The following is a 13804-nucleotide window of genomic DNA, read 5'->3' on the forward strand; positions in this document are numbered from 1 at the left end:
TAAAATATAATGATCTTTTACCTCCTATGTCTGAAATACAGTACGCCTGGGTGAAATATTGCATAATTTCCTTATCAGAGATTACGTGACATGGCAAAACTATGCGCTATTATGTGAAATACTAGCGTCCGCATTTTTCCATTTTATTTTTTATTTTTTTTGGTCTTAGGGACATTGTTGGCTCAAGGACATATTTCATCCAAAACAAAATAGCACAAACTTATGCAGGATGCATTCAGTTCTTTACCTGAAAATGTCTGTTAAGTGATATGACATAATGGTGTTGGGCCTGGTAGGTTCCTCACATGGTGACTGACATATACCTCTGCCCTGAGTGCCCCAGCTGCTTTGATATCTGGATCCTTGTTAATAATTTTTGGTCATGAGCAAGCACTATGACCTTGGCCTGTTTCATAGATTGTTGTCTGCTGAGACTGGGAGGGGCTCCCAAAGTGTTAACCTCAGGAGGTGTTAGGCTACTGCCTTCACTCAGAGTTAAGTAGCACAAGCATGGTAGTGGCAGCATACCGTGTTAGTGATCAGTAGAGAGAAAAAGTCAATTTTACCTGGGGCACTACAGTGGTACCTCCTGGCCCGCTCCAGTGAAGTTCCGCTGCTGTATATTTAACTCCCCCATGGTCTGCATTAGGTAGTGTACAGCTTGGTCTGGGTTTGGGGCTATCAAGATTACAAACTGTCCTGCTGTGATCTACTGCTCTCTGGAGGGATAGCACAACAAAGGAGTGGGCACTTCAAAATGAGCAACTCCCAAAACTCAAACCTCAAATACAGAGACACTAAATCACAAGTGTGTCTTGGAAGAAAACTGTAAAAAGTGGAGCTTTGGAATCCCAAGCCTTCAAACGTAAAGTGTGCTCCAACATGGAGAAGCTCAGCACAGGTTCTGCCTGTTGTCAACAGGACTGGGAACAAAGGGTCTGCCAGGCTCCCATACTGGGTGAGTGGGGGACATCACCCAGAAGGATCAAGAGCCCTCACTTTTAACCAGTAGTACCAGCTTCTGCTTGACTCATGACCAGTGGACCCTGTGAGATGCAGGAGATCACCTGGAGGGAGAGAGGTCCAGTGGGGAACTTGTTGCATAGGTCCCGGGAGCAGATTGTAAGATTCTGTTAGGACTGCCACACACCAATTGGGCTGTGTGCCGAAGTCCACCACACCTGTGCCAGGTGGGGGCACTGGTGGAGAGAAGAGGCTATTGCCTTGTATGTTGCAGTGACCCTACCTGCGTGTGAAGAGGAAGGGACTGTCGGGGTTGAAGAGGGCCATTACCCTCCCTGCATGTGCAGTGGAGAATGGACCATGGCGCCGGACCCGTGGAGAGCGAGTAGAACGACTTGTTCTCAACCTGCCCCAAGAACACAGGAGAGACTTACCGCTTCTGAGGAGCACCAATGATGATGACCGCTGCTTCTGGCTGTGTAGACACCAGCCGATGGCTGAGGGGCACCAGAAGACTCTAAACTGCGCGAGCGCGGGTAAGACTAGCATATGTGCCATGAAGTAATGCGCTTCAGCATAGTGACTCAGAATCTTGCCAAATAGCCTGGGCAAAACTACTCGGATGCAATAGTGGGGCCTAGCTTGGATGTCTCCACATATGAATGGGGAATAACCATCAGCCATAACCAGGGAGTGGGACTGAAAATCTGACCTGAGTAACGCTATTGGGCTTGCCTCAAGAAGGCTGTGTATTGTCTGCAGTGTGTTGTATTGTACTTTTTGTTAGTAGACACATACTCCTTTTTGCATAAAGCACGTATTTGACTGGACAGTCATCTTTTGGGGGTTGCAGGTATTTGACTAGACAATCCTCTTTTGGGAGTTAACCTGTGACTTTGTGTTTGCCTTACACCTACCTCCTGCCTTACAAGCCTTTGACTACTTGTCTTGCGCAACCACTGAGAGTCTCATGCTAAGGGCGTACTTGGTCCGGTGGTTCAAACCCAGAATAGGCCGGGACATTAAGAGTAAAAGGCTTTAACCACCACAGTTGGGCAGAGTATTTCCCGCTTGCTCCATTGACTTCTTAATAAGGTTCTAACAGTTGTCATCTCAGGCATTGCAGGTAACAGTCTGCAAGAGTACGCTGGCATAAATCACATTTCCCCCAGGGCTACCATAACAAGGACTTTGGGGTTCTTACGATAAATGAATTGCAATCTGTGTATGTGTTCTTATTACCAGATGAATCAGTTGCCAATCTTCTAAACTAAAGATTCCTTTTAAGAGCTGATGTGATAATTTCTTAAAAATATATTTGTTCTTGATTGTCTCAATTTGTGCCTTATTAAAGCATCAAAGATTGGAGCATGTGGGCCTTCTCAAGATCATTACTTTTTTTGGCACATTTAGTTTTTAAAACTCTCATACTTGTTTTTTTAAACTTATTAGGCGAACGCCAAAGTTATGTTAATAGGGACTTAATCAAGCACACTGTCACCTTTAGTAGTCTCTCAGCAATAAGGTCAATTGTGAACCAGAACACAAGCTGAGATTTGTTTTTTAATTTATTTATTGCCATTTATACATTAATCATCACTTATTAGAATGCAGCAGTAAATACAGTCATAGAGCCAGTTGTCGCAAGGGCCCTAGTGTAATGAAGTACTCATTCGCTCCTGATAGAGCAGGTGGTTACCGTATTCACTTGACACTATCCAGGGTGCTCTACAGGAGAGTCCGCCCCTTAGGAGGGAGGCTCATGTAATTTATAAAATAGTTTGAGAACATAAGTGTCCCAGAGCGTGGCTAAACCCACGGCTCCCCTCAGCCAACCGTCGTAGGCCATTGCATCCGCCTCAGCCAGAGCCCATTTGTGAGTCACTTGAAGCCAACATCTGAATGTGGGTGGGTGTGAGGCCATAGCAATTAAGCGCTTAAAGAGGACTAACAGCAAGTCAACCATCTTTAAGTAGGATTTGTTGCATTTAGTGCGTCTTGTGATCCCCAGTAGACAGAGGAGTGAATCTGGCAATAATTGACATCAATCACCTCTGATACCTGGTCCATCACCTGTGCCCACACCCGCACAGTGTCCACAGCACGGGCAGGGCAGAGATACCTCCGAGGACATTTTGTGGGGGCGGTGTGGTGTTAAGAAGGTTTGATGTAAGTAGTTAAATTGTGTGATTTTTTTTATGTGGGCATTGTGAGAGATGTATTTCACTCATTCCAATGCCATGGTCCACTGCTTGGCTGTCAATTCCACACCTAAGCACTCATCCCATTTGGGCTTGGAAGGTCGGTGCGACCTGTCTATAATGGTGTATATAACGCTGACACTCCCTGATGGACCCAGTCCATTGCAATCCTAAGTGCAGTGTCGCTCAGCTTGCCTCAGCGACCATATCTCCCCGATGGAAGCCATGATTGCATTACACGTAAGAAAGGAGCTGGCTCCCAGCTTGTAAAGTTCCCTCAAAATCTGGAAGGAGAACAAGAAACACACCTCAAAACTTGCTCAGTTGAGTAATCCCCGCTTCCCTCCAGGGGGGAAGGATCATGGGCCCCGAACATGGCATTAATGGCAGGCGCACTCCAGAGGAGCAACTGCGGCCCATAAGGTGCCTGGGTGTGGCACAGGTGCATGTATCTGGGCCCAAACAAGTTTGGACACTCTGAGAAGCCTGCCCATTCCCCTGGATAGACCTCCCGGTGAGAGCAGACATTCCAGTATGTTCACATTAACATCGTCTAAGTCAGCCCAACTAGTCTACCTTCAGCAGCCTCATATCCAGCAAGCCATTCCGTAGGGCATGGCAGTTAAGCTGTTGCAAAATACATCTCTAGGGCAGGAGCCCCAGCAAACTTAGATTATGCCAAGTATTGAGAGTACAGCAGTGTTTTCGAAGTGTTCTAAAATACAGCTGAGATAAAGTAGCTCTTACTTTATTCAGCTGTGTTTTCCACAAGGAAGGTGTCATCATAGAAAAGACATGGCTACCACAGAAAAAGGCATGGCAAGTAAGGTGAGTCCTCTAGCACCTAGAAGTGTGTAGAAAAAAATTGATTGGCCAAACAGAGTAAATGTGTAGGGTAATATCTAACTGGGCAGTGGCCGTAAGCAGTGGAACAGTTCTATAAAATGACTGGCAGAAAGTACTTTAAGGATGATGCAGACCTATATGGGAAGCCAATGGACAGTTCCCCACATAGGAGTAGCCTTGCTGAACTGAGGAGCTGCCATGACATGCTTGTGGCTTGTTTGAGGATAATACTAAAATAAATGAATGCTATCAAAATAATCAAGTCAAGACCAACTAGGGGCCATAACAGTAGCATGTCTACTCTCAAAGGAAAGAAGTGGAAGCACAGGACTGGGTGTCCTTCTATAAAATATTTTCAGTGTTGAGTCAAATTTTATGACTGCATGCTTCACCACTTTGGTAGGTTTAGGACAAGGACCAAAATGCAAGGGCTGAGCAGCAGAGTGCCATAAGCAGTGGGCCCTACCAGTAATGCAAATCTTAGCTTTGCCTTTGAGCTTAAGATGGTGGGACCCCATTCATTTTTTTACTGCAGAATGGTAATTCTTTAGAGCTAAATCATTATCAGATGGATTATTCAGCCCCAGAAGAAGTTGGTATCGTCTGCATAACGGTATTGATAGAGAGCATAGAAGATGATGAAGGCAACAAGTGAAATAATGTACAAGTTGAGTGAGAAAGTCAAGCGTGTTGATACTTGAAGTATTATTCTACAAGGAGTTTTGTTGACCATAATAAGGAAAGGGCCAGAGCAGCCTGCTGATATCTTCTATACAGGCAAAATGGTGATTTCAGTACTGTAGTTGGGTCAAAAATCCACTTGGGTGTGTCTCATTGGAATATCTGCTTTACTGCATTTAATTTGAGGAATTGAGCTGCTGATAGGAGCAGAGCATAATCTGAAGTGATAATGCACCCCTCCCCAGCTTTTTAGAAGTGCTATTATTATTCCACTTTAAATGTAGCTGATAAATACTCGCCTACAGTGAAGAATTGTGAATTTCAAGAAACTGGGCTACCAGACATTCTTTCAACATAAGTAGCAATTGTGTCATGATCCAATCTTAAGTCTTACTAATGACTTTAAAAGCTCCTTTTGCTTGTTAGCAGGGAGAAGTCTCCTTATATATTACAAGCAAATGGCCTCTTTGATGGCGGATTTGTGTTTGTGTAATGCATAGTTGGGTTCTTCCTTCATTATGGCAAAGGGCACTGCCCCTTACGTTCTGTTTACTTAGTTTACCTTGTACAATTACTTATAGTACCAGTTAACTCAAGGGGCTTTGTTTTTAACCATAATCTATCTTTCAGAAACAGAAGCAAATGTGTCAAGGACTGGGGAATATGTGAGCACAATATTACTTATAATGTTCTGACTAGCCATAAAAATATTTTTTACAGAAGAAAAATAATTTCTTCATAGGTAACAAGTATGTGTAGACCATTTCCCGTTTCGTGAGTAGGATGAGATAATTTTGCTAAAATGTTGGTAAGACCAGTGGCACCTGGGCAGACTGACTGTTTAAATGCAAACTGAAATTTCTGAGAATGATCGGAAAAGATCGGGAGGTGTTAAAATTAGTAATATCTTAATAATGCCCACAGAGGAGAGGACTCCCCAGCAACAAGTATAAGAAGAGGGCAAAACATATTTGGGAACAAGAACCTCAATCCTGAGGAGGGATACAGAAAAAACACTGTATGGTTATGTTGTAAGGACGACTGTGTCTGAGAAATTAGACCAAAGCGTTGTCATGCAGGAACTATGCAGCAAGCCTCAGTTACATATTGTGACCTTAGAATAGGCACACAGAAACCTTCCAATCAGAAATGTTAAAAGTAACAAGCTATGTGATGGGCTGTTAAACTGCATTTCCCACAGTACTACAATATATACTTTGTCCCAGAAATACATATTCTGAGTGTTAGTGGATCTGTTTTGGAAAGGCATCCTAAGGACATTTTATATGCAAGGCTCAGTGCAAGGTGGTGAGACAGTAAAGCCAGGATAGATCTACAGCTCAGTTCATTGTGGAAAACAATTGGCAATTTCTTGGTCACATTGCTAAAGTAATGCACAGAACGGAGCAACAGCTGTTGAGTAGCTTTGTCGGAAGACTTCTGTTCCTCCTTTGTTCTGGCCCTAGGCTTTCTCGAAATCTATTCATGAATAGGTTCCAAATTGTCTGCTGCCTAAGACTCACATTATTTTTTTTCATTTACACACGTCAGTAAATGTTGGCTTGTTCCCAATACGAATACAAAATAACAGAAGGAGGAATTGAACCTCACGTAATGTGATACTTTTTTGCCAATCCGATATTAACAGTTGAACTAGAATGGTTGTTGTATGTGTATGTTTCTTTACTTTGCTTTACCTTTTGTTACATAAGTCATATTGTTTCCCTTTGTTTTCTTAGCCTCCTGGATGAAGCTCCTGATTTGTACACTGCTACATACCTAGTTCATGGTGTGGCCATTGGCCAAACAAGTCTGACTGCAACAGTTACGGACAAAAATGGGAAACAATATAACTCTGTACCACAACAATTTGAAGTAAGAATCATTGTTAATAGAAGACAATATATAGTCACCTAAGCTTTGTATATCATAGAAATAAATGTCTACAGCATATAATATAAAAGCATGTCATGTGAATGAAGCTAAAATTAAATATTGCTAAATTATAATTTGGAACTTGCTAGGAAAGTATGAAAGATATAGATTTTGAGATTAAAGTCTGGGTAACTATTAAACTAATTCCTCCGACTTTAAAACTTGTTTCTCTTTGGCTCCTGAACTAATTGCATTAACTGGTTAACCATTATATGGAAAGCCAAATTAAACCACTCGAAGTGCAGTCAGAAGCTTTGGATATTCCTCTTTTGCTGTGCCTTCCAAGAGAATGCTTACCAGACTGTAATTGCACTTATTCCTTATTTTCTTACCTCTGCATTCTCAGTACACTATTGATTGGGATAATTTGCTTACCTCTGAATATTGCTTGTTACTCTTTTTGTACCCTAAAGCTGAATCTCTGCAGCATGCGTCACACTTTAAATTGCCCTAAAGACAATAAATAATCAAAGATTGTAACGAAGAAGAGGATTATGAGGTGAGGTGGAAAGACCAAAGAAGAGCGATAAATGAGGGAGCTGAAAATTGTGAAGTCTAGTGGCACATTCGGTTCATCACATAGCCCTTTATTACACTGTACTCCACATAATTGTGAATATAAAAAATGTGAGCTTCTTTATCATGTAGTAGTGTAAACTATGGTCCACAGTTAGCAGTTACTTCCATAAAGCAATTCTTCTTTGATTTGGGATTTGGCTGTAGGACTCGGAAGTCAGCACGTGTCTTGCAATAGATTTCATGCATCTGTCGTGCTTCTACGTATATTATTGCTGTTATTCTGTCTAGATATAATGGCAAACAGTCCTCACTGAGCCGCAGACACCACCTGACCTTCCTGCTAGTGATCCTTATGCCTTCAAAATGTCAACCGTGATATCAAATTAGTTGGTTGGGGTCTCTTTTTGCTGGTTCGATTGAATGATCACTCCAGGTTCACTTTCACACGACAATACACCCATTTAAATAGTTTTATTTTTTGGAGCATTGAAAGTGCTGCAGAAGTTTGAAAATATTGAAATGTATCCTTTGACGTTGTTGAGTTTAGCACTAGTAGAAATTCTTACCTCACCTCACCTCTGACAGCAAATTATTGCTGAAAGTGTTCTTGATGACCCAATCGACACTTCAGACAAAAACAGCATTCCTGCTGGGCTGTCAAACTTGTATTAATGCCCAAATTTGGTATTTACTTCTAAAAAAGAAATTACAGAAGACAAATGTTCCTAACATTCAGTGAATTTACTCCCTGCTTGGTAGGGACATTTTTCCATTTACCTTTTTTCCTGTACCTAACTGCCTTGCTGTGATGGTCACTGGAAGGGAGTGTTTGATGGCACACCCTTATTACGGAGAGTCTGCCAAAACTACAGTGCCAGCAACTCTGTGATGGATAGGCCTCCAGCAAAGCATTTAGGCTTCACCATTGTAAGCCAGCCTGTTCTCCCACCTTTAAACGGGGCAAGGAAACTCAATGTGCTGGACCAGACATCCATACATTTAGGCATTTATGGTGGATAGTCACTAAATGATTCATTTAAGTTTTTCAAGGATAATACTGTGGGGCTGATTCCTCGTATATTGCTAGCAGTGTGTACATAGCTATTTTTCTCAGTGACATTTTTATTTGGAAGACCCTCTGCACTACATTCTTTTCTGGTGCGGAACCACCCACACCCTACCAGTTTCCAGCTGTAAGAATGATCAAAGTTGGCTATTTTGTTAAATTTGTATTATCTTCCCTCCCTTTTGTGTCAGTACTTCAGTTCTGTTGACGTCTTGATGCACTAACTGCCTACCTGTAGTTAGGGCCTTAGTGAATACATGTTATGCATTCATCTCTATAGAGCATTGTGTTCGCAATGCAAATAGTCTTGATTGGCCACTTGAGTTTTTTCTGTTCACTTCCAATTCTCATCCAGTTCAGATGTTTGCTCAGTTGCTCACTGTGATTTAATCAGCAAAGTAAACGCAGGGAAATGGCTAATGCAGACAATGTAGTCATTTTTGGCTGAGAAGGCTAGCTTTTTGCCAGATGCTCCCCGGAAAGGTGACACTATGAGTTAGTGATCCTTTACAAATACATCATGCTTGCCGAGTAGTAGGTGAGGCTTTCCATCAAGACTGAAACTAGAATCTGCACTGAACCAACCAGTCTGTCTTAAGCGCTTTGAAATGTTGCAAAATCATAGGGGGAACAAAGTATGCCCAATTTCTCTAGAGAATACACAAGCACATTTGAAAATGGTTCCAATGTCCTTCCAGAAGAGATCAGTATTCACAAACTGAAGCCATAAAAGTATTGCTCATGGGAAACAACTATGGGTGCTGGACCATTTCCCCACACATCCTCCTAGTTAAATCAAGTTAATTTCCTCTGGAATTTACATAGGGGATGGAAATGTTCTTTTTAGCTTGGGGATGCAGTTGTAACTCCAGTAAATTGTCTAACTATTTACTGTGTGCCCTATTGCTACAAAGGATTTTGGAATTTGCACAATACATATCCAGCTAATAAGTCCCCTTAATTCTGTAGGGCATTTCTGTAACTTAAAAGCGCAATACGATTAATTATATCACAGTAGAGCTCAAAAACCCCTCTGACATGAAAAACCAAAGCAAAATTCTAGAATGGTTTTTAGAAATGCAGCAGAGTGGGTTAAGAGAATTTAATGTGTTCTGTACACTAGATATCTGCTTTAACTAGTTCTCGGACTAGGTTTCTGGCTGATTTTTCTTACTTTTGGTCATCTTTCAACACACACACATGCACAACCATGCACACCCCTGTAAGGTGAACTAATGCCAAGTGCATTTGCCCCCATTGGCTCCCTGAGTCCCCCATTCCGCCAACTTATCCAACGCAGTGTTAACTGCCACGGAAAGCTGGCGGATGGGGACTCCAAATCCCGAGGGCAACGCTGCAAGCAACGCTTCCCTGGTGGATGTGAATCCTGACTGTGGCGGCTCTGTGACGGTCATTGGCGGTGGGGCCTCCACAGCGAGTTTGGCGGTCATGGGGCCGCCAAACTCCTATTTGACCACTTATGTTCTCTGTTGGCCTATCATACTTGCTTTTCAAAAAGTATCTGCACGTATCCTTGCCATTGTCATCCAATTTAGAGTTGCCTGTATCACAGCTATACAACAATAGGTGGTTTACTTTGCTTGCCTTTCTTGAAATGGAATATGCACTCCCACTGAGTAGAGAATCAGCTAAAAGTGGTAGTTTGTAGTCCTGACAAGGTGCTGTAGAGAGCCTGCACTTTGCCTCTACCAAGTGGCTAGTGAGTAAAGAACAAGAAAAACACATTTACTTGTATTAGCGGAACGTAGGCGAGAAGCAGCTTGAAATAGTGGTGCATGTTTCACATGAATAGGAACATGGTTCCTATATGGATGAATTCAGTCGCTTTAGATTTGGTCTGCAAGTTGTCCTATATGTTCAACACCCTGATGATGACCTCTTGGAAATAAATTGAGCCCCAAGCTTTTGAGGTTGAAACGCATCACCACGATTAGCTTAAGGAAGTGGTTGTGTCCTTTTCATTGAATTAAAAAGAACCTATTCCAAATAAGGAACAGCGATCAATAAAGGATTGTGATCAAGGGGAAAAGGAACCTCGCTACCTGTACTCCTTACCATATGATCTGGGCTCTTGATGAGTTGACTTTAGCTTGACCTGTGATTGCTCCAACAGGTTTGGTGCTCTAATGGACTCTGATTATTGTATTTTAATTTGTTAGATTCTTCTGTTTCTCCTTTTTTTAATTTTTTTATTGTTGACGTGATATTTTGTTTTTCATTACTGTTTGTACAGGTAATGGATACTCATGTATATTTTTGTGAATACTTATGTATTTTGCATTTTGTGTTTTGAAAGAATTAGATTAGGCTATTTTTTTGGTACAGAAATATATGGATACAAATAAATCAATGACTGTAGGAAGTTGGCTCTGTATGCACTATTTCAAAGTAAGGAATAGTATGCACAGAGTCCAAGGGTTCCCCTTAGAGGTAAGATAGTGGCAAAAAGAGATAATACTAATGCTCTATTTTGTGGTAGTGTGGTCGAGCAGTAGGCTTATCAAAGGAGTAGTGTTAAGCATTTGTTGTACATACACATGGGCAATAAATGAGGAACACACACTCAGAGACAATTCCAGGCCAATAGGTTTTTGTATAGAAAAATATCTATTCTTAGTTTATTTTAAGAACCACAGGTTCAAATTCTACATGTAATACTTTGCATGAAAGGTATTGCAGGTAAGTACTTTAGGAACTTTGAATAATCACAATAGCATATATACTATTCAAATAAAACACATATAGCTATTTTAAAACTAGACAGTGCAATTTTCACAGTTCCTAGGGGAGGTAAGTATTTGTTAGTTCTTGCAGGTAAGTAAACCACCTACGGGGTTCAAGTTTGGGTCCAAAGTAGCCCACCGTTGGGGGTTCAGAGCAACCCCAAAGTTACCACACCAGCAGCTCAGGGCAGGTCAGGTGAAGAGTTCAAAGTGGTGCCCAAAATGCATAGGCTTCAATGGAGAAGGGGGTGCCCCGGTTCCAGTCTGCCAGCAGGTAAGTACCCGCGTCTTCGGAGGGCAGACCAGGGGGGTTTTGTAGGGCACCGGGGGGGACACAAGTTAGCACAGAAAGTACACCCTCAGCAGCACGGGGGCGGCCGGGTGCAGTGTGCCAACACACATCGGGTTTTCAATTGGAATCAATGGGAGACCAAGGGGTCTCTTCAGCGATGCAGGCAGGCAAGGGGGGGGCTCCTCGGGGTAGCCACCACCTGGGCAAGGGAGAGGGCCTCCTGGGGGTCACTCCTGCACTGGAGTTCCGATCCTTCAGGTCCTGGGGGCTGCGGGTGCAGGGTCCTTTCCAGGCATCGGGATCTGGGAGTCAGGCAGTCGCGGTCAGGGGGAGCCTCGGGATTCCCTCTGCATGCGTCGCTGTTGGGGCTCAGGGGGGACAACTTTGGTTACTCAGTCTCGGAGTCGCCGGAGAGTCCTCCCTGAAGTGTTTGTTCTCCACAAGTCGAGCCGGGGGCGTCGGGTGCAGAGTTGCAAGTCTCACGCTTCTGGCGGGAAACGCAGTTGTCTTTAAGTTGCTTCTTTGCAAACAAAGTTGCAGTCTTGGGTGAACAGGGCCGCTGTTCTCGGGAGTTTCTTGGTCCTTTTAGAGCAGGGCAGTCCTCTGAGGATTCAGAGGTCGCTGGTCCTGGGGAAAGCGTCGCTGGAGCAGTTTTCTTCCGAAGGGGGGAGACAGGCCGGTAGGGCTGAGGCCAAAGCAGTTGGTGTCTCCGTCTTCTCTGCAGGGTTTTTCAGCTCAGCAGTCCTCTTCTTCTTAGGTTGCAGGAATCTGAGTTCCTAGGTTCAGGGGAGCCCCTAAATACAGAATTTAGGGGTGTGTTTAGGTCAGGGAGGCCAGTAGCCAATGGCTACTGGCCCTTAGGGTGGCTACACCCTCTTTGTGCCTCCTCCCAAGGGGAGGGGGTCACATTCCTATCCCTATTGGGGGGATCCTCCATCTGCAAGATGGAGGATTCCTAAAAGTCAGTCACTTCAGCTCAGGTTGCCTTAGGGGCTGTCCTGACTGGTCAGTGACTCCTCCTTGTTTTTCTCATTATCTCCTCCGGCCTTGCTGCCAAAAGTGCGGCCGTGGCCGGAGGGGGCGGGAAACTCCACTAGCTGGAATGCCCTGTGGTGCTGGAACAAAGGGGGTGAGCCTTTGAGGCTCACCGCCAGGTGTTACAGCTCCTGCCAGGGGGAGGTGATAGCATCTCCACCCAGTGCAGGCTCTGTTACTAGCCACAGAGTGACAAAGGCACTCTCCCCATGTGGCCATCAACATGTCTCGAGTGTGGCAGGCTGCTAGAACCAGTCAGCCTACCCAGGTAGTTGGTTAAGGTTTCAGGGGGCACCTCTAAGGTGCCCTCTGGGGTGTATTTTACAATAAAATGTACACTGGCATCAGTGTGCATTTATTGTGCTGAGAAGTATGATACCAAACTTCCCAGTTTTCAGTGTAGCCATTATGGTGCTGTGGAGTTCGTGTTTGACAGACTCCCAGACGATATACTCTTATGGCTACCCTGCACTTACAATGTCTAAGGTTTGGCTTAGACACTGTAGGGGCACAGTGCTCATGCACTGGTACCCTCACCCATGGTATAGTGCACCCTGCCTTAGGGCTGTAAGGCCTGCTAGAGGGGTGACTGATCTATACTGCATAGGCTGTGTGAGGTTGGCAGGGCACCCTGAGGGGAGTGCCATGTCGACTTACTCGTTTTGTCCTCACCAGCACACACAAGCTGGCAAGCAGTGTGTCTGTGCTGAGTGAGGGGTCCCCAGGGTGGCATAAGATATGCTGCAGCCCTTAGAGACCTTCCCTGGCATCAGGGCCCTTGGTACCAGGGGTACCAGTTACAAGGGACTTACCTGGATGCCAGGGTGTGCAATTGTGTAAACAAAAGTACAGGTTAGGGAAAGAACACTGGTGCTGGGGCCTGGTTAGCAGGCCTCAGCACACTTTCAAATCAAAACATAGCATCAGCAAAGGCAAAAAGTCAGGGGGTAACCATGCCAAGGAGGCATTTCCTTACAATGACATTTAAAGAAATGTAGTAATACATGCTGGAGTAAGGTATTATGATTGTATTCTATTGGTTGATAGCAGTGTGGGGGTCCCTGTATATACTTTGCATGTTTATTTGATACCTCCCCCACCTGTCTATACAGAATCAAACCCCTTTTTTTCTTTAAAACTTATCTGCCAGATCTCTCTTGTGGAAACAATGCACATTTTCACACAAAGACAAGATAGGCTGTCTTAATGTTAGGGTAAAATTGGATGTATGCTGCAACCAAAACATCATTCTCTCAGTATTTTCTCATGGTCCTCATTTAAATCATGCATAGATGATAATAGGTCTTTGTGTTTTACTAGGGTGCATCAAATGAGACTTTGTATGAGGTGTTGTCAACTTTAGAGATATTGTATCACTTAATTTTCTCAGTTTACCAGATTCAGGAACGCTAGCGGTGCTAAGACGCAACACAGCTTTCACAAGATAAAAACATGTTCTAATGAACTGTCAGCCATAACTAATTATCCTATTTTTCAGCAGACCAGACCAGACATGATGCTA

The 13804-nt window shown here is 43.7% G+C and overlaps 1 protein-coding gene across 1 annotated transcript in view; it reads left to right on the forward strand.

Moving 5' to 3' along the window:
* Positions 1-13804, forward strand: part of NUP210 (nucleoporin 210) — a 462103-nt gene that overhangs the window by 239056 nt on the left and 209243 nt on the right. Inside the window, exon 23 of the mRNA XM_069206618.1 lies at positions 6431-6566. Coding sequence (XP_069062719.1) covers positions 6431-6566 — 136 coding nt within the window. The remainder of the gene's footprint in view (positions 1-6430; positions 6567-13804) is intronic.

The sequence above is a fragment of the Pleurodeles waltl genome, chromosome 9, assembly GCF_031143425.1.
Source record: "Pleurodeles waltl isolate 20211129_DDA chromosome 9, aPleWal1.hap1.20221129, whole genome shotgun sequence".
In the NCBI taxonomy this organism is placed as follows: Eukaryota; Metazoa; Chordata; class Amphibia; order Caudata; family Salamandridae; genus Pleurodeles; species Pleurodeles waltl.